This window comes from Dipteris shenzhenensis, chromosome 27 (genome assembly GCF_047967505.1).
Source record: "Dipteris shenzhenensis isolate YYH24624 ecotype China chromosome 27, Dip_SZ_1.0, whole genome shotgun sequence".
Lineage (NCBI taxonomy): Eukaryota > Viridiplantae > Streptophyta > Polypodiopsida > Gleicheniales > Dipteridaceae > Dipteris > Dipteris shenzhenensis.
The window spans coordinates 46283013-46305481 of NC_141622.1; the positions used below are offsets into that span (position 1 = coordinate 46283013).

Genomic DNA, 22469 nt, shown 5'->3' on the forward strand with positions numbered 1-22469 from the left:
GAAAAGGAGAAGGCACACCAATCTTAGCCCTCCAGTATGCGCATATATTTCGAGCCTCCATTATGCGCCTAGATCTCCTCTCTCAATATCGTCACCGTCAATCTATTCAAGATCCAGTGGTCCACAAGAGGGGGTGCCTTCTCCATCATTATTATGCCTCCTTTTGGTAAGAATTTGCTAGTTCGACCCCACCAAAGGCACCTGCCTTCAACTACCCACCATTTTGGGCATCCTAAGCCTTTGCCACCATCCCCATTAAACCTCATCTAAGGGCCAAGCTATATGAATTTAAAAAATAAGTGCCCAAGCTAATTGAGTAAATGCTAGAAGACTTTCAACTCATTAGGTTACTACTCTAGGGTCTCTTGGTCCCTCCTTAATCCCTTTCTTAATTCATTCCTTACGAGGCTCTTTTCAGACCCCAAGCCTCCCCTAATGAGACGGTCGTACCTACTACAATAGTCTCCACATTAGCACAGTTTGACTTTTGTAGTGATGTACAACCATCACATGCTCGCATGGATCCTTTCTAGCATGCAAAATTGTGGATAAGCCCTGAACATGAGGCCCTTCCATCTACATCAACACAGTCTGACTTTTGTAGTGATATACAACCATCACATGCTTGCATAGATCACACTCCTTTCCAATAATACAATTTGTGGGTAAGCCTTTAGTATGAGACCCTTTCATTTTCATTGATTCTAGAGATTTATGCCATAAGGCATTGTTCTTGGATGTAGTTTTCACCACCACTTGTGATCAATAGATCAGCCCTTAGCATGAAGACATTTCAACATTAGTCCAGTCATGCCCTATGTAGTTAATATTATCAAAATTTTCCATAGAGCAAATTGGGGTATGAAAGTGGTCTAGCATGCATTCATGACTGTTTCCGCATGCATTCATGACCATTTTACATAATCCATACTTGACATAGTTATGCATTGTCATCCAAAACTACCAATTTGTCCAAACAACATTCCTTTTTGTCATTTCAACATTTTGCAGCTCACATGATTTTGGGATAGCTCATGCGTCTCGAATAGCTCATGCATTCCTTTTGCAACCAAGGCTGTTAGGCATTCTTATAGTCAGCTCTTTGATGAGATTATGATAGATTGAACTCCATCTAATGTGGTGACAAATCTTCAGATATTCCCATTATAGATTATCTTCAACTCATGTTACTTGAGCATTTAGGATATTTAGGCTATTAGGCCTTCCCCATGGAATTAGCCACAACCTTCTACTATGATACCGTTTCATGTTTATGGACCATTTCAATAGAATAGAGTCTCTTATATGCAAGTACCATAGTTTCTCCTCTAGCCCTTGATGTGACACGACCCCTAGATCTCCCTCCCTATTATGTGGTTTTCTAACTATCCCCCATTATTCCACAGAGCTTAATCTGTTTTCGCATATGTAATTCCATGCGGCCACTTGTCTTGGTTCGGTGACACTCTCGTTTGTCATAACCTTCTAGATTGCATCTTCTTAGCTATCCCAATTAGTTTCACATTCTACTTCTTCCATAGATTAGCTTCGTATTCCACAGACTTGTAACATGTTCAACTTTGGCTCAAACATCTATAGCTTGCAATCATTGACTGATCGACTAGTCTTTGATCTAAAAGGAGGAGTTCTTTTTAGCATAGCTCCACATTCCCTTCACTATATATTTTGGGTTTTGTTCCCCCAAAGAAAAAGGGTGATTTAGAACTTATGAGGAGGAAGTAAAGATCTAAGTGGTACTCATTATACAAAATTTTGCTATGCCATCACTATGCTCACATGCACATATTACTTTGGATTTTTCAGTTTATGTTTTTTAGTCTTGGTTGCTATCTTATGCACCAAAAAATCAAAATAAAAAAATACCTTGTATATGCACCCTCTTCTTATCCTAATGCAATTTAAGCAGGGGTGTTGAGAATGGGCGTACATTGCACTATTCAGATAGAGTTAGTGGGACCAACCCTAACCCTAATCCTAAGGGGTCAACATGTACATATTTTGATTTCTTTGGAATATAACATAATGTATAGTTAGTCCTCTTGTGCACTCCTCTCTCTCTCTCTCTCTCTCTCTCTCTCTCTCTCTCTCTCTCTCTCTCTCTCTCCGATCCTTTAAGTTACTTGAGATTTCAATCTAGTGGATTGAAAGATGATGGGAAGATGACCCTTTAAACCCCCTTAATACAATCAAGTAGCTAAGGAAGGAAGGGGTTTGAGACTATGTGGCAAGACTAAATACCTTATTAGGAAGATGTTCGAAGGAATTGAGTCGCCATATAATTACTCATCATTGTCTTTTGGGGCTAGGATGAACAAATTATGACTTTCTTGCTAGTTAGCAAGAATCATACAAAATTCGCCTTCTCCTATAGCTCCTAGATAGTGGAAAATTATGAAATGACCTTAGTCCACAACAATCACAAAGTGCTATCACCACTATCAAGTTGCCAAAGAGACAGAAGGTGATGATAATTGAGATCTAAAAGAAGGAAATATTTATTGAGGAGCTTCCCATAAATGTTATGAGCAAGTTGAGATTGACAATGCAAAGTGGTACTGTATAACAACCAATTTAAGCCCAACTTCAGCAACTTCTTTATCCTAAGAGAGATATGGTATATGGTGTTTTATGTGCAATGGTAACTACCCCAACAGCAAATGCCCATATATCAAGCCAACATCAATAATGCAAAAATATTGTAAAATATGTATAAAAGGAAGCATAAGTGGGTTACCTTGTTGAGCTTGGGTAGACTGATACTACAATGCAAGCATGTGCTAAGATTTCTTCCCCCCTCTCAAATCCACCTTCGTCTTCCCTCTTTCTCCCTATGCTCTCTTCTAGCTTTCATTCTTCCTTCACTCTCTCCCTCTTCAAATTTTCTCCTTGTGCTCTCTTTTACCTTTCATTCTTCATGCACACTCTCCTTGTGCTCTCTTCTTCCTCCTTGCATGCTGAACGCCTCATTGTCCGCTAGCCTCTTTGAGACCTTGAAAGTGACGATTGACTCATGTCCTATTGCTATTAGGGAGACCATGAGAGAAGGGGGCCTTGAGTGGAGGGAGAGAGGGAGAGGGAGTTGAACATTGTGAGAGAGGGGCTATTGAGTGGAGGAAGAGAGGGGGAGGAGAGAGAAACGAGCTAGGGCTATTGAGTGGAGGAAGAGAGGGGGAGGGAGAGGGAAACGGGGTAGGGCTGAATAGAAGAGAAGGGGAGAGTGAGGGAGCTGAATGGAGGGAGAGAGGAGAGGGGGCTGAGTGGAGGGAGAGAGGGGGAGGGAGAGGGAGACAACAAGAGAGGTGGGGTTCTGAGCGGAGGGAGAGATAGGAAGGAAGGGGGGGACACAACTTTAGCGAGGCAGATGGGAGGGAAGGAGGATGGTTAGGAAGAGTGAAGAGGAGGGGCAAGGAACTTAGGTTAATCACATTAGTCTAGGCTAATTATGTTAATAAGGGGGACATACACTAATGAATCAATTGAATTTTAAAAGCCAATATAAAAGGAATGAATAAAATCAATAACTATGGAAGTTACAAACGCCTATGAAGTGGCATTGGACATAGAGGATGGAATGATTGATTCTGACTATGATGGCAGTGATGCAAAACAACAGCACATGAGAATATAATTAGTAATATATATCCATCTCTAGTAAGGAGAAAAGGGTGGGTTAATGGTAAGGTGGTCCGATGGTGGTGTCCCATACATCACTTTCTTGGTGCACTATTGGAATTGGCAAGCACTCTAAAAAGGAACATAAACAAGAAGAAAATCCATGTAGTTTCTAGAAAAACATTAAAGTGCCGTCTTGGTTCACACTACTATCACCTTGATAGTTATGCCCCGTGAAGATGAGATGGAGTGTGAGAGTCACTCCTGAGTATCTTCAAGAACCTTGGCAGTAACCAAACCTTGGAAATAACCAGACCTAGATGAGAATAAGCTCTTGTGTTCTGCAAACTTCAACACCTCTAATGGTGCTACTATTGTAAGGCTTCGATGAAATCAAAGAAAGCATGCAACTAATCTTCGTGGTGGGATCTGAAAAAATCCTCAAGCTAGAAGATCACACCATGTCCCTCACCACATTGGTACTCCAAGTACCATTTTCTTCAATGCGTATGTAAATCTTGCGGATTAAATAAAGTGATACAACGATGGAAGATTGTCATTTGTGACTGAGTTTCAACTTGATACACTATTGCAAATTTTCGCACCTGTAATTGATGAGATAATGGTATCGACCTCATTTTGGACTTTGATCCTTGGATGAATTTATGAAGCTAGGTTTCGGGATAAGTGGTAAAGCTTCCTACTATCCACCAAATTTGTTGAATTGCTATCGAGATGTGTTTGGGATTCCAACATTCCATTCTAGGTATTTATATGCCACCCTGGTACAACTTTGCAATTGTGTGCTTTGTTTTTCCATTACTTCTTGAAGCTTTTAAATGCCCTTATTAGTCTCACAAGATTGCATCTCTATCTTCTTCACCTATGCTTGCAATGAATTGCTAGTGCATTTCTCTCATGTTGTTGTGTCTTCCAAGGTATGTTGTTTGACAGTGTAAGTCTTTTAAGTCATTTTGGAATAGTGTAGTTTAACCTTTTGATTGTACTAGCTCCAACTCATCTACTATCATCTTGACAGCAGCCAACACAAATCTAATTCTCTATTTATGCAAATTTCCATTCCTTGTAGTAGAATTGATTGTACCTATATTACGTCTTTAGCTAGATGTACTAAGTACTTTAGATGCATGTACAATTTTTTATTTTTTGCAAAGGGGGGAGATTTCAGGGAGGATTAAGAGACACTTTATTGGTAAATTTTACAGTTTGATGCCTTATATAATGTGCTTGATTGTCTAATTGAGATGAGCAATTGATTGACCTTGGCCAAAAGCTCATGCCAGCCCATTTGTAGTTTCACCTACTTATCACCTTGCTAACTTTGAAAGAAACCTAAAAAGTTCTAAGGTTGGAGGTATTTAAATAGAAGCATATTTTTCTCTTTTTCCTTTGGTGCACGTACCTTGTAATAGTGGGACCTACTAATGATGAGGACACCTGAGTAAAATTTCCCTCTTTCCATCTAAGGCATGCAGGGAGTCTAGATGTTCGAGTGCACCTACGACACATGCATCGTTCCAAAGGAGCCATAAAGTGGAGTCTCCTTTGAACTGCTATACTTTGAACATTAAACTGCTAAGAGTGAAAATTATAGCTCTCTTTCAACACTTAGCGTATCTTCCACCTTGAAGGAGAAGGTTGTGTGGAAGGTCTCTTCAATGAATGCATGTCTTTCAAGTCCACTCCAAGAAATGAAGATTCCATGCCACTATGGCATTGCTCATTTCACGTCTCACATCACTGGCTAGTACTCGCCTAAAGTTAAAAAGTAGAACCTGCCACCCCACCAGTCGCATCACCTTTCTCCATCAGTACTATACGCCTTAGGTGCCTTTGCATCCATCAAAACGAGGACCATCCTTTTCATGATTAATTTAGTATTGATGTATTAGTGTTAGCTTAGTACTAATTTAGTACTAATATATCAGTACTAAATTAACACTAATTTAGTACTAAATCAGCATATCAACATTAGTACTAATCAGCATATTAGTGTTCATTTAGCACTTCGTTAGTACTACAATCGTATTAAATTAGTACTATAATCAATATTATAATAGTACTAAATCAACATATCAGTATTAGTACCAAATTAATACTGATTATAGTACTATAATCAATACTATAATAGTACCAAATTAGTACTAAATCAACATATCAACATTAGTACTAATCAACATATCAATACTATGTGAGTATCATTACTATATCAACATATTGTGCTTGTCAATATGGCCCTTGAGGGGTCCCCTTTAGGGGCAAGGGCCATGTTGACAAACACATGATAAATTTTTGTTAAAGTGTTTGTCAACATGGCCCTTGCCCCTAAAGGGGACCCCTCAAGGGGAATATTGATAAACACATTGACAAACATTGCATAATTGTATCTCTATTGTTTGTGGAAATGGCTTTGTGTAAGCAAAAAAGGTTTTGTGCATTGAAGGCTACAAGAGCTTATTGCCAATGTTTTTCTTTCAATATACATATCAAGTGAGAGGTTGGATGGGAAGCTAAATAAATAGGTTTTATATAGCATAGCTTCACCTATTGATCTCAAAAGCAAATTGAGTTATGAACTTAATCTTGATTGTCTAGTCTCCATCAAACGGACATGTCGGCTTACCCTATCGTAGCTTTCTATTTGCACATCAAGATTGTCTAGTCTCCATCAAAGGGACATGTCGGCTTACCCTATTATAGATTTCTATTTGCACATTAAGCAAGATGTTTTTTAGTTTCATAGATGCTTGAAAAGCAAACCCATAAAATGTTCTTTAGTTGACTACCATTGGAAGATCAACAATATCAGAGTGTGCTTAAACAATATAGCTTTGTACATTTAGAAGATTGTATACCAACATAGTCCTATTATTTATATAAGCATTCAATCAAACACACATAGGATTTAGTCTTGAAATACTGTATATGAAAATCGCTCCAAGGGATGGCATTTGAGACACATGAATTAGAGGGTTGATGCATGATTGGGTGTAGCCAATCACAAAACTATTTTAGGGGTAGTTTTGAGGCCGCGATGCAATGCGTTGGTGGGTGATATTTTTTAATTTCGGGTAGACTCGCATTCTTGCCAAAATTTTTCTCGGTGTAATGCTTGCCTTATTGGCATAATAATGAGACACAATCTATCAAAACTTGGTGTTCTAGACACCGCGGAGTATACTGCACCAATTGCATCCAGCCTTTTCTCGAAGCCCCTCACTAAGACCATTTCCCTTGACTCCCCATCTTGAAACTCCCCTAGCAATGGCTATGGCCGGTTGAGTGTTACACGATGGAGAGCCAAACAATGGATCCCATGACTTGGGCAACATTATACAGAATGGGCATCGAGGTTGTAGTAGAAGATTCATCAAAGTTATGTGAGAGTATAATATATGCGTCGAGCTTGTGGGGTATGCCATCAAAGTTATGCATCGAGCTTGTGGGGTATGCCATCAAAATTATGTGAGAGTATAGTATTATCCATGTAGAGGACTTTTTCTACCCACAATAGCTAATCCATTTCTTTTGAATGTAGGCTCAATGCTTAAAAAATATTTAATGCATCACATGATGTTGATTTCAATGTATAGCCATTTCTTTTTCTTTTAAGGATTCTTCTATATGTCACAACAATATTTCCAGACCTTTTTGAAAAACTATTAAAAAAGTTAAAGAATGATTATATTGATGTGGTTATGAAGGAATGGCCTTATGGGTTACCACATGCTCGAGTGTGTACTCTACTTCCTTGTACTCAACTTGTCTTTCTGAATCCTATCAATTGAGTCAAAAGAACGAAGAGAAGATAGTAAGATTAGAGAATATTTGAGGGTAGGTAAGACCAAGTAAATCCCCATGGGGTGCACAAATATTATTGGTTGATAAGAAGGATGGTAGGATATGTATATGTGCTAATCATAAGAAATTGAATAAGTTTATGATGAAAATATATATGCTATAGAACTCTTGCCACATTTTATCAAATGATGAATGATATATTATTTAGATAAGTTTGTGACAATGTTTTTGGATGATATCCTAGTTTATAGTAAAACAGTGGACGAAGAATGATGACTATTTTGAAAATTTTCTAGATATTCTAAGGCGAGAGAAGTTATATGCCAAATACTCTAAATGTGACTTTTGAGTTGTGTTACTGGGGCACGTATAGATGGTGCCAAGCTGAGAACGGTATTGGAATGGCCTCTCTCTCAAGAAATTGGACAAGTTTAACTATCGCCTTCGTACTTTTCTATGGGTGGAAGATCGAGGGAGAAAATGAACACACTATATTCTGTGGGATGCCCTCAAGCTTCCAAGGCTTGAAGGCGGGTTGGGCATCCCCAATGCATCGCTTAAAAACATATCCTTGGTCAAGAAATGGCTACCCAAGCTTTCCACTGTCGATTTACCATGGATAGAGGTTGCCCAATGGTTTCTTAAGAATGGTTCAAGCCCTAAAGTTAGAATGTGGAAAGGCTTATCTTGGTATGATAGACTTTTTGCTAATGTTCATGTGATAGTTAGAGGATTAGATTTGATTCGTGGTTTAGTTAATGCCTAGAAAATTGTCATCAGCAAATGGTCCTAGAAAGGCTTGGGTGGACTGAGGGGAGCTGCTAGTTTGGGGGAGAGCCTATGGTGGAGTAAGGCTATTAGGTGTAATGGCCTTGGCTTGGATGAACATATATTGTGCTCAGAGTATTTTTAGAAAGGGGTTTAGAAGGTGGCTACAGATATGGGATCCTCATAAGGGTGGATGGATGCATATGGGAGACATCAGCTACCAAATCCTTCATGTGAGGGAGTATGCCTTTTTACACAGGTTGCCAGGATTTGTGCTCAGAGATCTGGCCATCTAACTACATCTTGACATTGGGGAGAAGAGTGCTTCATTGGTACGTGGGTAATTCTCAACTAACAAATTTTTTTGCCAAAATAATTTATAGAGACTTGATAGAGGATCAGATGGTGTCGGTAAATTTAAATAGAAAGTGGGGATTACGCTGGTCTCATAACTGGAGGGATAAGAGATTGAGTGAGATTTGAAGGGGATGTCAGGTTGGGAAATTCTCTTTCAGCTTATGGAAGATTTTGCATCAATGGCTCCCCATTAGATCCAAGTTGGCAAAAAAGTTTTTGGTCAATCTTGTTCATCGTCCTTTGTATGGGAAATCTCGAGTACCTACAAAATCTAATGTGGAGACATCTAAAGTGTAACTTCTTTACATTTGCTCATGCAAGAGAATGTAAAACTTGGCTTCAAATGTCCCTGCTGCATCTCTAGTGACCAAGGCTATCAAAAATTGCTCATAATTCTTGTTAAAGATTGCTTAGTGCAAAGCTTTTTATTTTTAGATCGTTTAAGGACCAACTCAACATTTTGATGTGAGAGTGCAAAATGAAAAGGAAGATATGATTTCTTGAAGTTAAAAAGGCAACCCCCGATTTGATAGGGTTCATCTAAGAGAGGATTGTCTAAGGGGTTGTAGTATCTATGCTACTTTTCGGAATGCAGTGAGACCAAAATTTACTTGAGCTTAGCAAGAATCCTTATTGAGAGGTGGTTTTGATTCCATTACTAATATGGGGATGATTATGAGCATTCCCAAAGGTGCACCCAAGGATGATTGGAGATTTGTCCCTGTGCGTGTTTTAAGATATGGATTTTGGTGGATCAAAAAGGTTTCATTGAAGCCATAATTATGCTTTGGAAAGTACTTGAGCATTCTAATGATCAAGGGCACGATATCTGATTTATGAAAACAAATTTTGACAAGGCTTACATTGAATGGAGTGGGAGTTTGTTCTAGAGACCTTTAAGACATTGGTTCAAGGAAAATATTCCAACAATTTGTCTAATCATTACTATGGAATTCGCCAGCCAAGGTAGGAATCAAAGAGTTAATTTATTCGACCTTCCCTTCAGACTCAAAAGCTCTATCAAACAAGGTCACCCTCTTTTCTCCTTTATATTTGTGCTAATGCAACTAATTCTTTGGCTAGTTACTTCAACAGTAGTTGGACAAAGGAATCCTTAGAGGGGTATTCAGTTGGAAAATGGCGAGCTAATAGAAAACCCACAGTTTGCATATGCCTTACAATAAAAGCAATCAATCTTAGCTATATTTTTAATTGCCACATTGCGTGTAGTGCTGCCTCAAGATCTAAGCTTAATATAGCAAAAAAGGGGTGCATGACACTGAGAAAACATGTGTGCCTCAGGATCTATGGAGCGCTCTAAGTTGGATGGAACCTATGTGGAAACATGATGAAGAGAGTGCTCATGACATGTATCTCAAGTCAATTAGGTTCCAAGATAGATTAGGTTGGACTCATAAAGAGAATCTTGAGATAGTGCAAATTGCTTGATTGATATTACTTCAAATGAACCTCCCTTTTATAGGTGAGGGTACTTACATCCATTTGCTTGCTCACATGTGGGATATGTCCTCCATGCCATGTGGCAGCTTGCCCTTTGCTCATACCTTTGCTCTACATGTGCTCATGGCACCACAACTCTTAACACCTCCCCTTGGTGCCATAATCCTTTGGCTACTGCAAGGTGGTCAGATGTGAGTTACAAATCCATCACCTCCCCTTGGTGCATGCATTGCTATTTAAGGTAGTCAAGTGTGGTTTTTACATGTCAATTCCTCCCCTGGGTGCTTTCATAGCTACTCTCAGGTGGTCAAGCTTGATTTACAAAATATAGGCAAGGTTGGCAAGGGTGTTGCTTCTCCATACATGTTGTCGATGTCACCTTTTGGCTCATGGCTTGATGACGATGGTGTTTACTTCTTTGCTTGACGTAGTTTGATGCATGATGCTTTGTTCTTCCATGTGCCTTAATGCTTTCTGTGTGGATGCCATGCTTTCCACTATGGTCATCTCATGCACTTGTGCTTTTGGCATGCTTTCTACATTCATGCGTTGCTTTTTCATTTGTTGCAAAGGTCTTACCAATTGATTTCTTTCAATATTGGCAGTGTTTAATTGCATACAATGATTCTGACATGACAGGCGTGTAGAGCTCGAAAAGACGATCACTTTTCCTTTTTGGAGCGTGTCCAAATTCTTCTTGGATTGGAAGTTATGGCTTGTTGAATTTTTGTGAAGAAAAGGACCTTTGATGATGTGGCACAGGGGCTGTTCACATGCAGCTTGCAAGACTATGCTTAGCAACGGTGTTGGGTGCTTAGGTGGCACTTTAACTAACCCCATAACCTAAATCTAACCATGGTTTAGTGTGGGTTGAGTGGACCAAACTTGGGTTTACTTAACCAAACCAAACTAAGTTGAATTTAACCATAGTTAATTTTTATCCTGCCACGTGGCAGTTATCTGAGACATTGGAGAAGGAAGAAGGAGATCTTTGAAGCTTCTGCGACGACGGCGACGAAGAATCTCAGGAGCTGCGAGCTGAAATTTCAAAGCAACTATAAGGATCCTTCCACATCTAAGTGTCGCCACAAATATCACAGCCGACGCACAGGTCTTGCAGTGAAGTGTTAAAGGGTTAAAATACCATGCATTGAAAGGACAAAAAGTACAAAGCAACTTGTAAGTCTCAAATTGATACTAAATTTATGTAAAATCTCCCTCCTAGAGCAACGTGCCCAGCCCATAAGCAAGACATTTTATTCATGTACACAGTTCACCTAGTAAATGAAGCTTCCTTGCAACCCTAAAAAGTCAAACACATATTACTCCTAGATTATCAAAGGTCACGTTGCTCAACAAGGCGTTTCTCATTCCATAATACTGTATAGACCCCACTATGTTAAAACTGTGGTCTCAAAGTATCTTTCCACTTCCCTGGACGCTCAGGTCCCACGAGTCTGATAAGCACACAATTACCTGTTAGGCCTCAAAAACCAACGATTATCCACACCTTCAGTTTTCCTTGTAAAAGCTCCACTTGCAGGGAGCTGGAAAGGTGGTGTGTTGACATCCAGATTCCTTTCCTCTGAGTGACCTCTGAAATTTGAGATCAATCTTTCATGACTTTGCCTTCCTTTCCAACCTTTACAGAACCAAATGTTTTTGAACAAACCAGTCAATGACACAGATTCTCTAGCATATCCAAGAGTAATACGAAAACAGACTTCCATCATGCTTCCTAAGTATAATAACCATTCCTGGATTACTTAGAAGCTCTAACAGTACAATAGCAAACTGTGGCCCTGCTTCCTTCATCTGCACAGTAACCTTACACACACTAGCTACATCATTGAATGAAAAGGATCTCTCACTGTGGCTTGAAAAGGCTACTGCCGACTATACCAGATGTTAACACCCTTCCATCTCTCCACCTTCACAGCTGCCAGCTTCATAGAGGAAACTGGGAACAACAGCTTCACTGAAACCGGACAACTATACATGATATATCATCCTTACTTTTCCTTGTAAGGGCAGCTTCTGTGAGCATTTTGGCTGCTGATTCCGGATCCCTCACCCTTCTAATTAATTTGACAGCGTCTTGATTCTCCATAACCTGACCCAAAAAACACCTCGATTTCAGATCCTCATACTGCATAGAAGCTCGGTTCTTCAAGACAGTAACACTTGAAGGATCAGAAAAGCTACCAATGCAAGAGTAAATTAAAATCATTTGTAAAAATTTCGACTACTGGCCCACAACTGCACTGGGAAAACACGGTGATAGAAAACTGCAAACAAATGCAGTAGAAAGGACAAGCAGCTAAATCCCAGCTATGGCAGTAACTTCTACACACCAATACTGAAAGATTGAATCTATTGAGAATAGGGTAATAAATTCCAGGAAATCAAATGACAAATACACTACCGATTAACTCATGAAACAAATCTGTACACAAAGGTCACATTTCGCAGGATTAGTAGAAACGAGAAGGAGTTGAACCTTCCACAATCCATCGCTTGCTAAAATGAGGAACTCATCGGTTGGATCAATTTTCATGTCATGGAGATCTGGATCAGATCTCAAATGCACTTTCAAATTCTTGTCCCCGAATGCACGAGCCACTGCAAGTTGTCCATCCACTCGAGGCACATCTCCTGGAATGAGGAACCGAATAAAAACAGCCAAATTATTGTATGAAGCCTCTACCGTTCAAACAGCAAAAAGTGCTGACTGCCCCAAATAAGCAACGGATTCCAGATGCCCGATTAACCAACAAGACAATTAGATACTCTATGAGAGTGCGTTTGAGCTCCGTGTAGTGATACCTGGGAGAGTCGTAACGAAACCTCCCTTAAGTTCAATGCTACTCTTCTCCGATTTAGGCTCATGGTCCACAGAAAGCTGAATAGCATGTCCATCTCTGCAGAGAACTGCTCTAGAATCACCAACGTTAGCGACGAGGAGCTTTCGGCCGTTGAATAGGATGGCAGTCACGGCTGTTGAACCACCAATTCCTAAATCAGGAGCTTTCTGCAGTATCGCTCCGTCTGTGGTTTCATATGCTTTCAAGATCGCCGCAGAGGGATTTCTCCAAAATTCAGGCTGCCAACACGTGCACAAAACGCCCAAATCAAACAACGTTCCAAACAGCTGCATGCGCACCTTATGATCTAGAATCCCCTTATAAGCTCAATGTCACAGCTACCAGCACGACATCGCACATAGAAAACCGGAAGCCAGCCGTCCATCGTCGAATTCCGCTCAGCTCATATGTAGCACGGATGCAAAGACAAAAGGAAGGCAGGGCATTCGTACCTGGCTGATGATGTTGTCGAACAGGTGATTCTGCAAATAATGAGGAACATCGTGACCCAGATGGCCGTCAAAGATCGCAAAAAGACCCAGCTCTTGATTATTCACACGCCTGAATTCCGCCACATGATAATCCTCCATTGGATGATTCGCTTTTCCTTTCACAAGACTGAACCCATGCACAATCCGATTGCTAGTCTTGCTCTTTCCTTTGCCTGTGTCAGACGAGGAGGATTGCAACCCTGCAGCAATCTGTGGGAGCAAGCATAGGACGCTGTCAAAATCGAAACGAATATCTTCCCGCATTCATTTGGTAATGCATCCTATAACAAAAATGAGGCATATTGGTTGCAATGGCAAAAAGAAAGCTGCAGGAACTTCGTCTATGAATTCAAACACGCATACAAACCTTTATTTTCTGGAGGATTGACCGGGATGGCTCACCGCTGGAAATCATGGGTACTGCGACTGAGAATTCGGCACGAAAGGTTCTTATTCAGAGTTCACTCTCGCTCTTGTATTGAGCGCACACTCAGAGAAGATAGCCTCACTGCAGTAGATGACACATAGACGTTTCAATGGGACAATCAAAGAATCCACTTCAGCTGAATGCTCTAGACGGATGGATGCGTGAAGACCTTTGCTAAGTCTCAATCTCTCTCTCTCTCTCTCTCTCTCTGGGGAAACTTGAAGCTTAAACTGTGCTTGAGCAAATGCAAATCAGGCGGCAGGCCAAGAGTTTCAGATCGGTCACGCTGTAGGTCGTTATACGAGGAGCGGAGCAGCAATGAAGATAGGCTTTCCCCTTGCTCCTTTACCTCCCTATCGTCTCGTGGCAACAACGCGTTATCACCGACGAATTCTCCTTCCTACGCACGGTATGGATTGGCGCAGGGTAGGAGGGCGTGCGGAGTTTTTCTCGTAGCCTCCGTGTGGGGTTGGTCAAAGGAGGGATGGTACTAAAGAAGCCGGCGGGGGGGATGGACCGATTCGCACGGTTTACAGCGAGAGCACGACAACCTTTAGCGACACGAGGGTGGGAGGAAGCACCTGTGAAGGTGCATGTGAAGCTTTTTTGTTTTCACCAACAGTGAATCAGTGGAAGCGCGTGGGATGGAGACATGGAGGTGGAGAATTAAGAGGAATCTGGACGAAGCCGCGGGCTCGGTCAACAAAAAGGAGTCGAGGCCATCAATTCACGCGAGCAGGACTCGCGATGGAATCGCGACTTTCGGAGCAGGTGCCCGAGATTTCTTTGTTTGGGGAGATGATTTCTCTGCCGTCCAGAAGCGACAGGGAGAAGAAGATGAATCGGATCGATCAATTCGGACATACAATCTCTCCTCTTCTCTGCGATTCTTGCTGTGAGCATGCATGAATGTATGGATCGATAATGGATCAGCTCAGTTCTTCGATCGATCATGCGCATGAATTGATCGATTTTTCATGAGGAGCTCAGTTCTTGGATCGATCAATCGCTCAGCTCTTCGATCACGCAAATCTCTCTCTCCATCCATCGATCGTCGGAGCTCAAGCTCTTCGATCGACCAATCTCTCTGATCTACTTCTTCTCCTGCGATTAGCTACCTGAGCACAGATGAATGGAGCTCTCTCTCTCTCTTTCCGTCGTGCAAAGTTGAATCAAATCCGATCTCTCGCTCTCTCCTTCCCTCGAGCAAGCTACTCGAATCGAATCCACAGCAGCTTGCTTGCATCTCCGCAAGCGACTTGAATCGAATCCGCACTTGCTTGCTTGTTTCTTTGTCAGGAAGCAGAATCGTCGTGCCAAATCTCCGCAACCGTCGCTCAAATCAAATCCAGCTTGCGTCTCTCGCGCGCTCTCTATTCTCTCGTTCTCTCTAGCTGGAATTCTACGAGACTGGATGAATGCGAGCGGCACGAATCTCGAAACCAACTGCGGTCCGCGCGATGAATGGAATCCGCAGGCAGAGATGGAATGAATGTGGAATGGAGGGAAAGCTGTGGATGAATTGAATAGGTACGTACTACGTAGGAAATGTGAATAAAATTAGACAAGAGTCGAGCAGTAGATTTTGTTAATGATTATGATGATAATGAATGAGTCACAAGATAAGCTTTGTCACCCACCCACCTTCTCCCTTTGACCTTGTCTCATCATTACCCTCCCTCCCTTCTCATTGGTTGGTGTCCATGCCTCTCACTCCCTATCCCCGACACACTCCTTGACACGGTTGCGCTCCCAGCCCGTCAACTTCAGGACAATCTCCCAGTCATGCCGGCTTTTTCAGTCTCATCACATACACATTTTGCACCCGGGCTAAATTTGAAAAAAAAACCGGCTCAAATTTTAATGTGGCTTCAGAATGCCGACTGAGAATTTGAATATTTGCACTGTAGGGCGGTTTTCTTTTCTAGCACCGGTGCACTCTGTATCCCCCGTCTCTGCATCCTCTGCTTTCACACAATAACTGATCGACCAGCTTGCAAGGCATTTAATGATTGGATGCAACAACACCTGTCAACCAGTTTGCCTAAGCGTCCGTCGAGCGGGGGCATCATACCCTACAACGAGAATCAGCAATGCTACAGCCAATTGGAATCTTGCCACTTCAAGCACATGCTCTTGCAATCTTCTTCCATCCAAACATGTATAAATTCCACCTTAGCCAAACTTCATACAACTTCCCTAGGATGCATACACATCACCAGTGCCCATCCAAGCTAGAAAGCCAATGGGCGGTCTGTTATTACACACCAAGTGGACACTATAAAAATAAAAATGAACTCATCTTTTACACATGCTTGAAGATGTCTATCTACCTAGGTCTTTTAGGATGGGCATCTTGCTATTGGCTAGCAAGAGTTCCAATCCTACTATCAATAATATGTCAATAGGTCATTTAGGATGGGCATCTTGCTATTGGCTAGCAAGAGTACCAATCATGCTATCACAATATGTCAATTCTGGGCAATATGTCGATAGGTCATTCAAGATGGGCATCTTGCTATTGGCTAATAAGAGTTCCAATCCTACTATCAATAGTATGTCAAGAGTTCCAATCCTGCTATCAATAGTATGTCAAGAGTTCCAATCTTGCCAGTAGCACTACGTCAATTGTCGGCGGGCGGTGAAGTCTACCCATTGTGGGCACTAGTATGTCAAGAGTTCCAATCCTGCTAGTAGCACTACGTCAATTGTGGGCAGGAGGTGAAGTCTACCCGTCCCATGGGCACTTCTTTTTTTGCATAGCTACACATTTGTGGGCATGTGGCAGCCACATGAGCCCACAACCCTACCTATTCACACTTAGGCAGTCAACGTGTAGCCTCCCTTAGAGTCAGTTCCACCATAGTGCCTGTGCTTGCTACACCAAGCAACCAACACAATAGCTTGACATCCCATAGAAATGGTATCCTTGGAAAGGTCTCCAATACCATAACTTCGAGATTGTTGTCAATTTCAATGGACCGCAAATTCGTGAGAGCACATTCCTATGGACATAATTTCTACAATTGAAATATATGAAACCCTAAAAGAAATAGAATTGCTTAGAATGCTCTCCAAAGTCCCAACTTCTATATCTAGGCGTGCGAATTCCACTCGTTCCCACACCTTCATCCTTCTTTCTTGCCTGTACACTAGGATGTATAAAAGTCTTTACTATCTTTTGGCGTTGTGATTAATGTGAAGTGCATTGGTAGGTGGCTGTTGGGATATCTGAGAGTCACCAACTAGTTCCAACCCAAAATGCTGCTACTCCACCAATCTTGGAGGGGAAGAGGCATGTTGACACAGGGACACAACACTCAGCATCTAGAAGGCATGGTTTTTTGTTAGTGTAGTCTGGAACGTGGGAATGCACTCTTATTGGAGGTACATAAGACCCCACTAAAAATGTTGATGTTAAGCTAGAAGCTGGCCATTCCTTCTGTTTCATGATGACTCAACTATTCCCATCACCTCTAGCTACTGTTGTTGCCTGACATTCTCTAAACTCCCCTCTTTGCCATATACAAGCCTTGCCTAAGCAACATAGGGTTATATATTAAGATAAAGAGCCCAATCGAACACAAATACACAATTACTAGCCCCATTTACCTTACAAACTCATTATGGTATGGATGTACATCAACTACCTCAACCTAGTTCAAATCAAAATAAATTCACTGCGCACAATTATGTTTAATTGTAGGGGGCAAGTGTGCTAAGGCCAATGGCACCAACGCCTACACCATAGGCAGGCACAAGAAGGCTATCACAAGTCAAGTCAACAATATATTCACTAGTCTAAGGTTTTTTAAAAATGATTTGCAAGGCCTTTTGTGGAATGGCTACTAAATTCTTTGCTCATTTAGAACTATGTAAACTTCTCATGACCTATAGTTGTGATAGTGAAAAGCAAGTAATGATGTCACCAAATCTAACCATAGTCATTTTTACTACTGATGTCATAGAACACACCCCCACTATGTTTTCAAGGGAAGCATTTACCAAATGGATGGCAGGTTATGGAGCCACATGAGCTATGGTGGGTAATAATTTTTCAATCATTGCCCTTAGCAAGAGATCAATGATGTCATCACCTTTGTTCAACTTTGCCCGATGCAAATGCAATGTTCTACAACGACATTGATGGCATTTGATGTGCTTGAAAATCCACCCTTCCATGACCCAAGCATACATTCTTTTACACTTGGAAAACCCCAATATGCTTTGTCCATGTTCTAAAGTTTGTACATTAAATTCGATGGTGTTTAAAGTCAAATGCACTTTCTATATGTAAAAGAGGGATCATTTAGCTCCCTTCAAGGCCAACACAAATATAACTCAAGGAATTGATAGGGGTATCATACACCCTTTCTCACCCTTTACTTCAATCAATTAAGGATTGCTAGAGATGTTACCCTCTATTCAAAGGAATTAGGGGTGCTCAACAACTAGAGATTTTCAAAATTGTTTTGCAAGGGAGATCAAGCTCTAATGTGCTAGATCCATCCAAGATGGAATTAAACAAAGCTATGCCAAGGTTTGTGAGTCCAAATCATCTCTATGCATGGACCACAGAATTCATATGAGACCTCAAGGAGTTGGCAACCTTCCCCTACTAATCCAACCTCTCTCATGTTGATGTAGCATATCTTCAATTGTTGGATATTTTAGTTAGCATGTGATATGAAGAGCTTGCATTGTCCTAAATAGTCACCTATGTACCTTTTTGACTTTTGGTCTTCCCATTATTAATACAAATACCTGGACCTTTCGCAAGATCAAGAACAACACATCTAGAAATTTTGCAGATCTTGAAAGCAGTGATTGCAAAATATTATCCTAGACCTATAGAGGACCTATAAGGGAAGTAATTTATTGACAATCAATTCCCCCAACAAATTTGCTTTGCCACCGTAGTCTAACAAATTTGCTTTGACACATTAGTCTAATAGATTTTCTTTGCCACCTTAGTCTAACAAATATGTATTCATATCTCTTTTATTATGCACACACGTGCTCCTAAGATTTGAAGCTCGAAGGGCCCAAGTGGAGGCATTTTACACTTGTCTATTTTCACAAAAGGTATTTCATTTTCATCTCCAAACAAACACTTCAAAAAGCTCTAACTTTTAAAAACCCTTGCAATAATTATGGGCGACAACAAAAGTGCTACCTTTTTTTTCTTAAGCCTTTACCATAAAATTATGGGGCCATGCTCAAGTGTACGTACTACATATAATCTCAATCTCAAAAGAGCCTTGCTTGATCCACCAAGAGATGTTATAAGTTCTATGATCTCCACCTTGATTTTCTATGAACGTGCCTCAAGTGACCCAAATAATACCTATATCAATGCATTATCATATATTGAGAATTTAAACAACCAAGAACATTTTTAAATTAAAGGGCATGGTTCATTGCCCAATTTATTTAATGTTACATACTTAAATCGACAAAATGATTGTCATGTTATCTTCTTATGATTGATTTGTATTATGTGGTAATGTACTATCATGCATGGTAATGTGAATCTTATTCACCTTAACATCTTCAAAACCACATTGTTCGCTTTAGTCCAAAAAAGTTAAACATCTACGTCAAACCTTTAAAATTGAGATGCATATAGAAAGCCCATTGTTGTCTTGGCCTAGTGTCAAGGCCACCACCCACATTGTTAGCTTCACTCCAAATGAGTTATATGCCTAGGAAACCTCTAAAATTGAGATGCATATAAAAGATCCATCATTATATTAGCCAAATCTACAAGGCTACCACCCTCATTGTCAGCTTTGCTACAAATAACTTGAATTCCTAGGTCAACTAATTGAGATACATATAAAAGATCCTTGGCTTAATATACAACGATACCATACACACTTATGTTGTATAGAAGAGAAAAACTCAAAAATCAAGAAAGGAATATGAGAATCCCTTAAGAATTTCATGAGCTTTGAGGAATGGAACATCATGAAACAAAGTGATGAATCAAAAATGAATGAAAAATTCTACACTAGGGCAATTACAATATAAAGACAAACACTCACAACAATGTGTGTGACATTGCAAGCATTCTATTGACTCAAAAAGAGGAAGCAACATTCTAGAATTTTTATAATGTGAAAATATTGGTTCAAAGGAGAGCAAAAGGCTAAATAAGAGAAGAAGGTGGGAGTTGCAGGTAGCATGACCCAACATGACCAAGGGTACATTTGATGACAAATAGATTTGAATTTTATATCATGCCTCGAATTGAAGGTGATGATTTTAGTGAATGCTAGTTCACATATAATAAAAGAGTAACCAAGTGTGGGACTAGGGGGTTTTAAGATTGTATAGCTAGGGCTACAAAGATTGACACTTGTTCTCAATCTAATGGAATAATATTAAGGGAGGAAAAGGCCATACCAATTCAACACATAATGTGAGTAATGATCTATAATTTAATCAGGGAAAAACAAGGCTCATGTAGAACCATATGTAATTAAACAAATTTCTCCACCTCCTCTCAAAGTCATGTGACTCTTACATGCATTATCAAACTTCAAGTTGTAAAGGCATATTCAAAGCTCTTTTGGTGAAGAAGACAAGCATGCTAATAGACAAAAAATTATTCATGGCATTTTTTAAATGCATCCCAAACTCAAGAGTTGTAATGGGTTTTCTTAATAAAGGTAGTTTAGCACCCTAGGATACGATGCAATTAGCCATCTTCTAGTATTTCAAGACTAGGCTAATGATGACTTTATTTAGTACATGTTAATGTGTCAAATGAATTGGCAAATGAATTGTAATGCATCTCTCAAACTATGAAACTTTGTGAGACCAAGAAGGGTAAATCATGTTTTTGTATTTTCTTTACATCATTACTATCATTTCTCCATATACATTTAAAATGGCTTTGTCTAGATCCTTGCAAGATTTCTTTTTGGGGCATGAAGTGTTTAATACCCCTTCATTCTAGATCCAATTTCCAACCATTTTATGTTCGTCTACTTTGTTTGAAGGTTTATATTCTTCCCACTTATTGTTAACATCCCATTTAAACTTGCATCCATTTCTCTTCTTCATTGTATGTTCTCTTGTACGGGTGTATGTACGGGTGTATTTTTGTCACTAAAATTTCTCACATGGTATCATATTTTGTATTTTATCTTGTATGGGTCTATTTTTATCCCTAAAATTTCTCACATGGTGTTAGACATCATAGTCAATCCTTAACCCATAGCAAGGCATTGAGAGAACTGTGGTATTATTTCTAGCTATGTGTCCATTGTGTTGTGCAATTTCTTCAAATGTTATATAATTCCCACTATATATTTCACTTTTCTACACCTCGTTACTTGCCTCCATTATGTGCATTATTTTCCTCTCCTTTATTGTTACACTTTTTGTATGTATTTCCCCATCCTCGGTCCCTCGCAAGATGTTAATAGGGTCCCTTGGCTTTGTCTCTAGCTATATGATCACAAGAATCTAGAGTCTCTACACACTCAATGTAAAGGGAGGCCCCTCAGTTCCACATAGGGGCAGTGGTGATTCACCTCATAACTTCCAACTATCATAGGAAAGTCCTTTCGAAACATGGTAACACAATTGAGGGGCCTAATTTAGAGATAAAAAAGATTTTTACCCATTACCCCTTAGTATGCACATCATCAAAACTCACAGGTTAGACATATAAATGCCAATGTTAATGTATAGTTTCTAAATCAACTTAACATTATCACATTAACCAATTAGCAAATAAATCAATATCATGCATAATCCTAGTCTTAACAATAGCAAAGACAATTATGCAAAATCATGCAAAATCCTAGTCTTAGCAGCAAAGACAATTATGATACTAATCAATGTGAGCAGTTATGTTGTTTGGCATGGATTTGCTCCTTTGAATATTCCTCCCCCTAAACAAAATGCAAGACCTTGTTTATAATATGCAATGCACCCTCGAGCTTCTCCATTTGGATAACAAAAACCATAATTGCACTAAGTTACATGAACAAGGAGCTTATTAGGATACGTAAAACCTACTAACATACAACACCGTTTACCATTTTCTTTCATTACCAAAAATGAATGTAGTAAGTGAATGCTAGCAGCAACACAGGGCACATGAGCATGCACAAATGTTATAGGCCCTCAACCAACTAGGGTGGACATTGTGGCTACTATACCCATTGGTGCCCAACTAAGAATGGTAGTCTCAACTCAGCAGCATTACATGGTCCTCCAACAATTACTAAAGCATGTTCTTCTAGATCTTGGCAATTAAGATGATCTCCCCACACTCCTATTAAGGGCTGATTGCTATAGGCTAAGGCTTGAAATTATAGGAACTGGATGCTCATCTATCTTTGCAAAAAGGTCCCCATGAAGGCTTGTGTGACTCTAGAGTAGGATTTAGACATAATAACAAGTAACTCAACCAACATATCTAGTACAATAGCCATCAACCAAAGTAGACTTGACACCAATGTTAACCCTAGACTCAATATTAAAAGTATCTCCTACCAAATACGTAAAGAGTGCTCCCAGAGCCCCCCATACCTTCAAATCACCATTGAATCAAAGCTGCTTAAGCTACTTTAATTGGCAACTATTACCACCATGTCTTATTACTAATCTTCTCCATGTTCCCCAATT

The 22469-nt window shown here is 40.1% G+C and overlaps 1 protein-coding gene across 1 annotated transcript; it reads right to left on the reverse strand.

The window, feature by feature from the left end:
* Positions 1–11389: 11389 nt before the first annotated feature.
* On the reverse strand, positions 11390–14644 carry LOC147884391 (putative protein phosphatase 2C 58). The gene is made up of 5 exons (XM_087398106.1): positions 13764–14644; positions 13358–13606; positions 12868–13144; positions 12542–12696; positions 11390–12154 (listed from the first exon to the last, which is right to left on the reverse strand). Exons 1-5 carry the CDS (start codon positions 13809–13811, stop codon positions 12017–12019), a joined length of 867 nt encoding a protein of 288 aa, XP_087254232.1. The 5' UTR covers positions 13812–14644; the 3' UTR covers positions 11390–12016.
* Positions 14645–22469: the final 7825 nt, after the last annotated feature.

What these genes read in the sequence shown, in the direction of transcription:
- LOC147884391 (XM_087398106.1), bottom strand. Translation starts at nt 13,811, where the DNA reads ATGATTTCCAGCGGTGAGCCATCCCGGTCAATCCTCCAGAAAATAAAG. An exon ending in TCGACAACATCATCAGCCAG is followed by an intron (nt 13,145 to 13,357) that starts GTACGAATGCCC and finishes ACGTGTTGGCAG; the next exon opens with CCTGAATTTTGGAGAAATCC. An exon ending in TTTCGTTACGACTCTCCCAG is followed by an intron (nt 12,697 to 12,867) that starts GTATCACTACAC and finishes TCCTCATTCCAG; the next exon opens with GAGATGTGCCTCGAGTGGAT.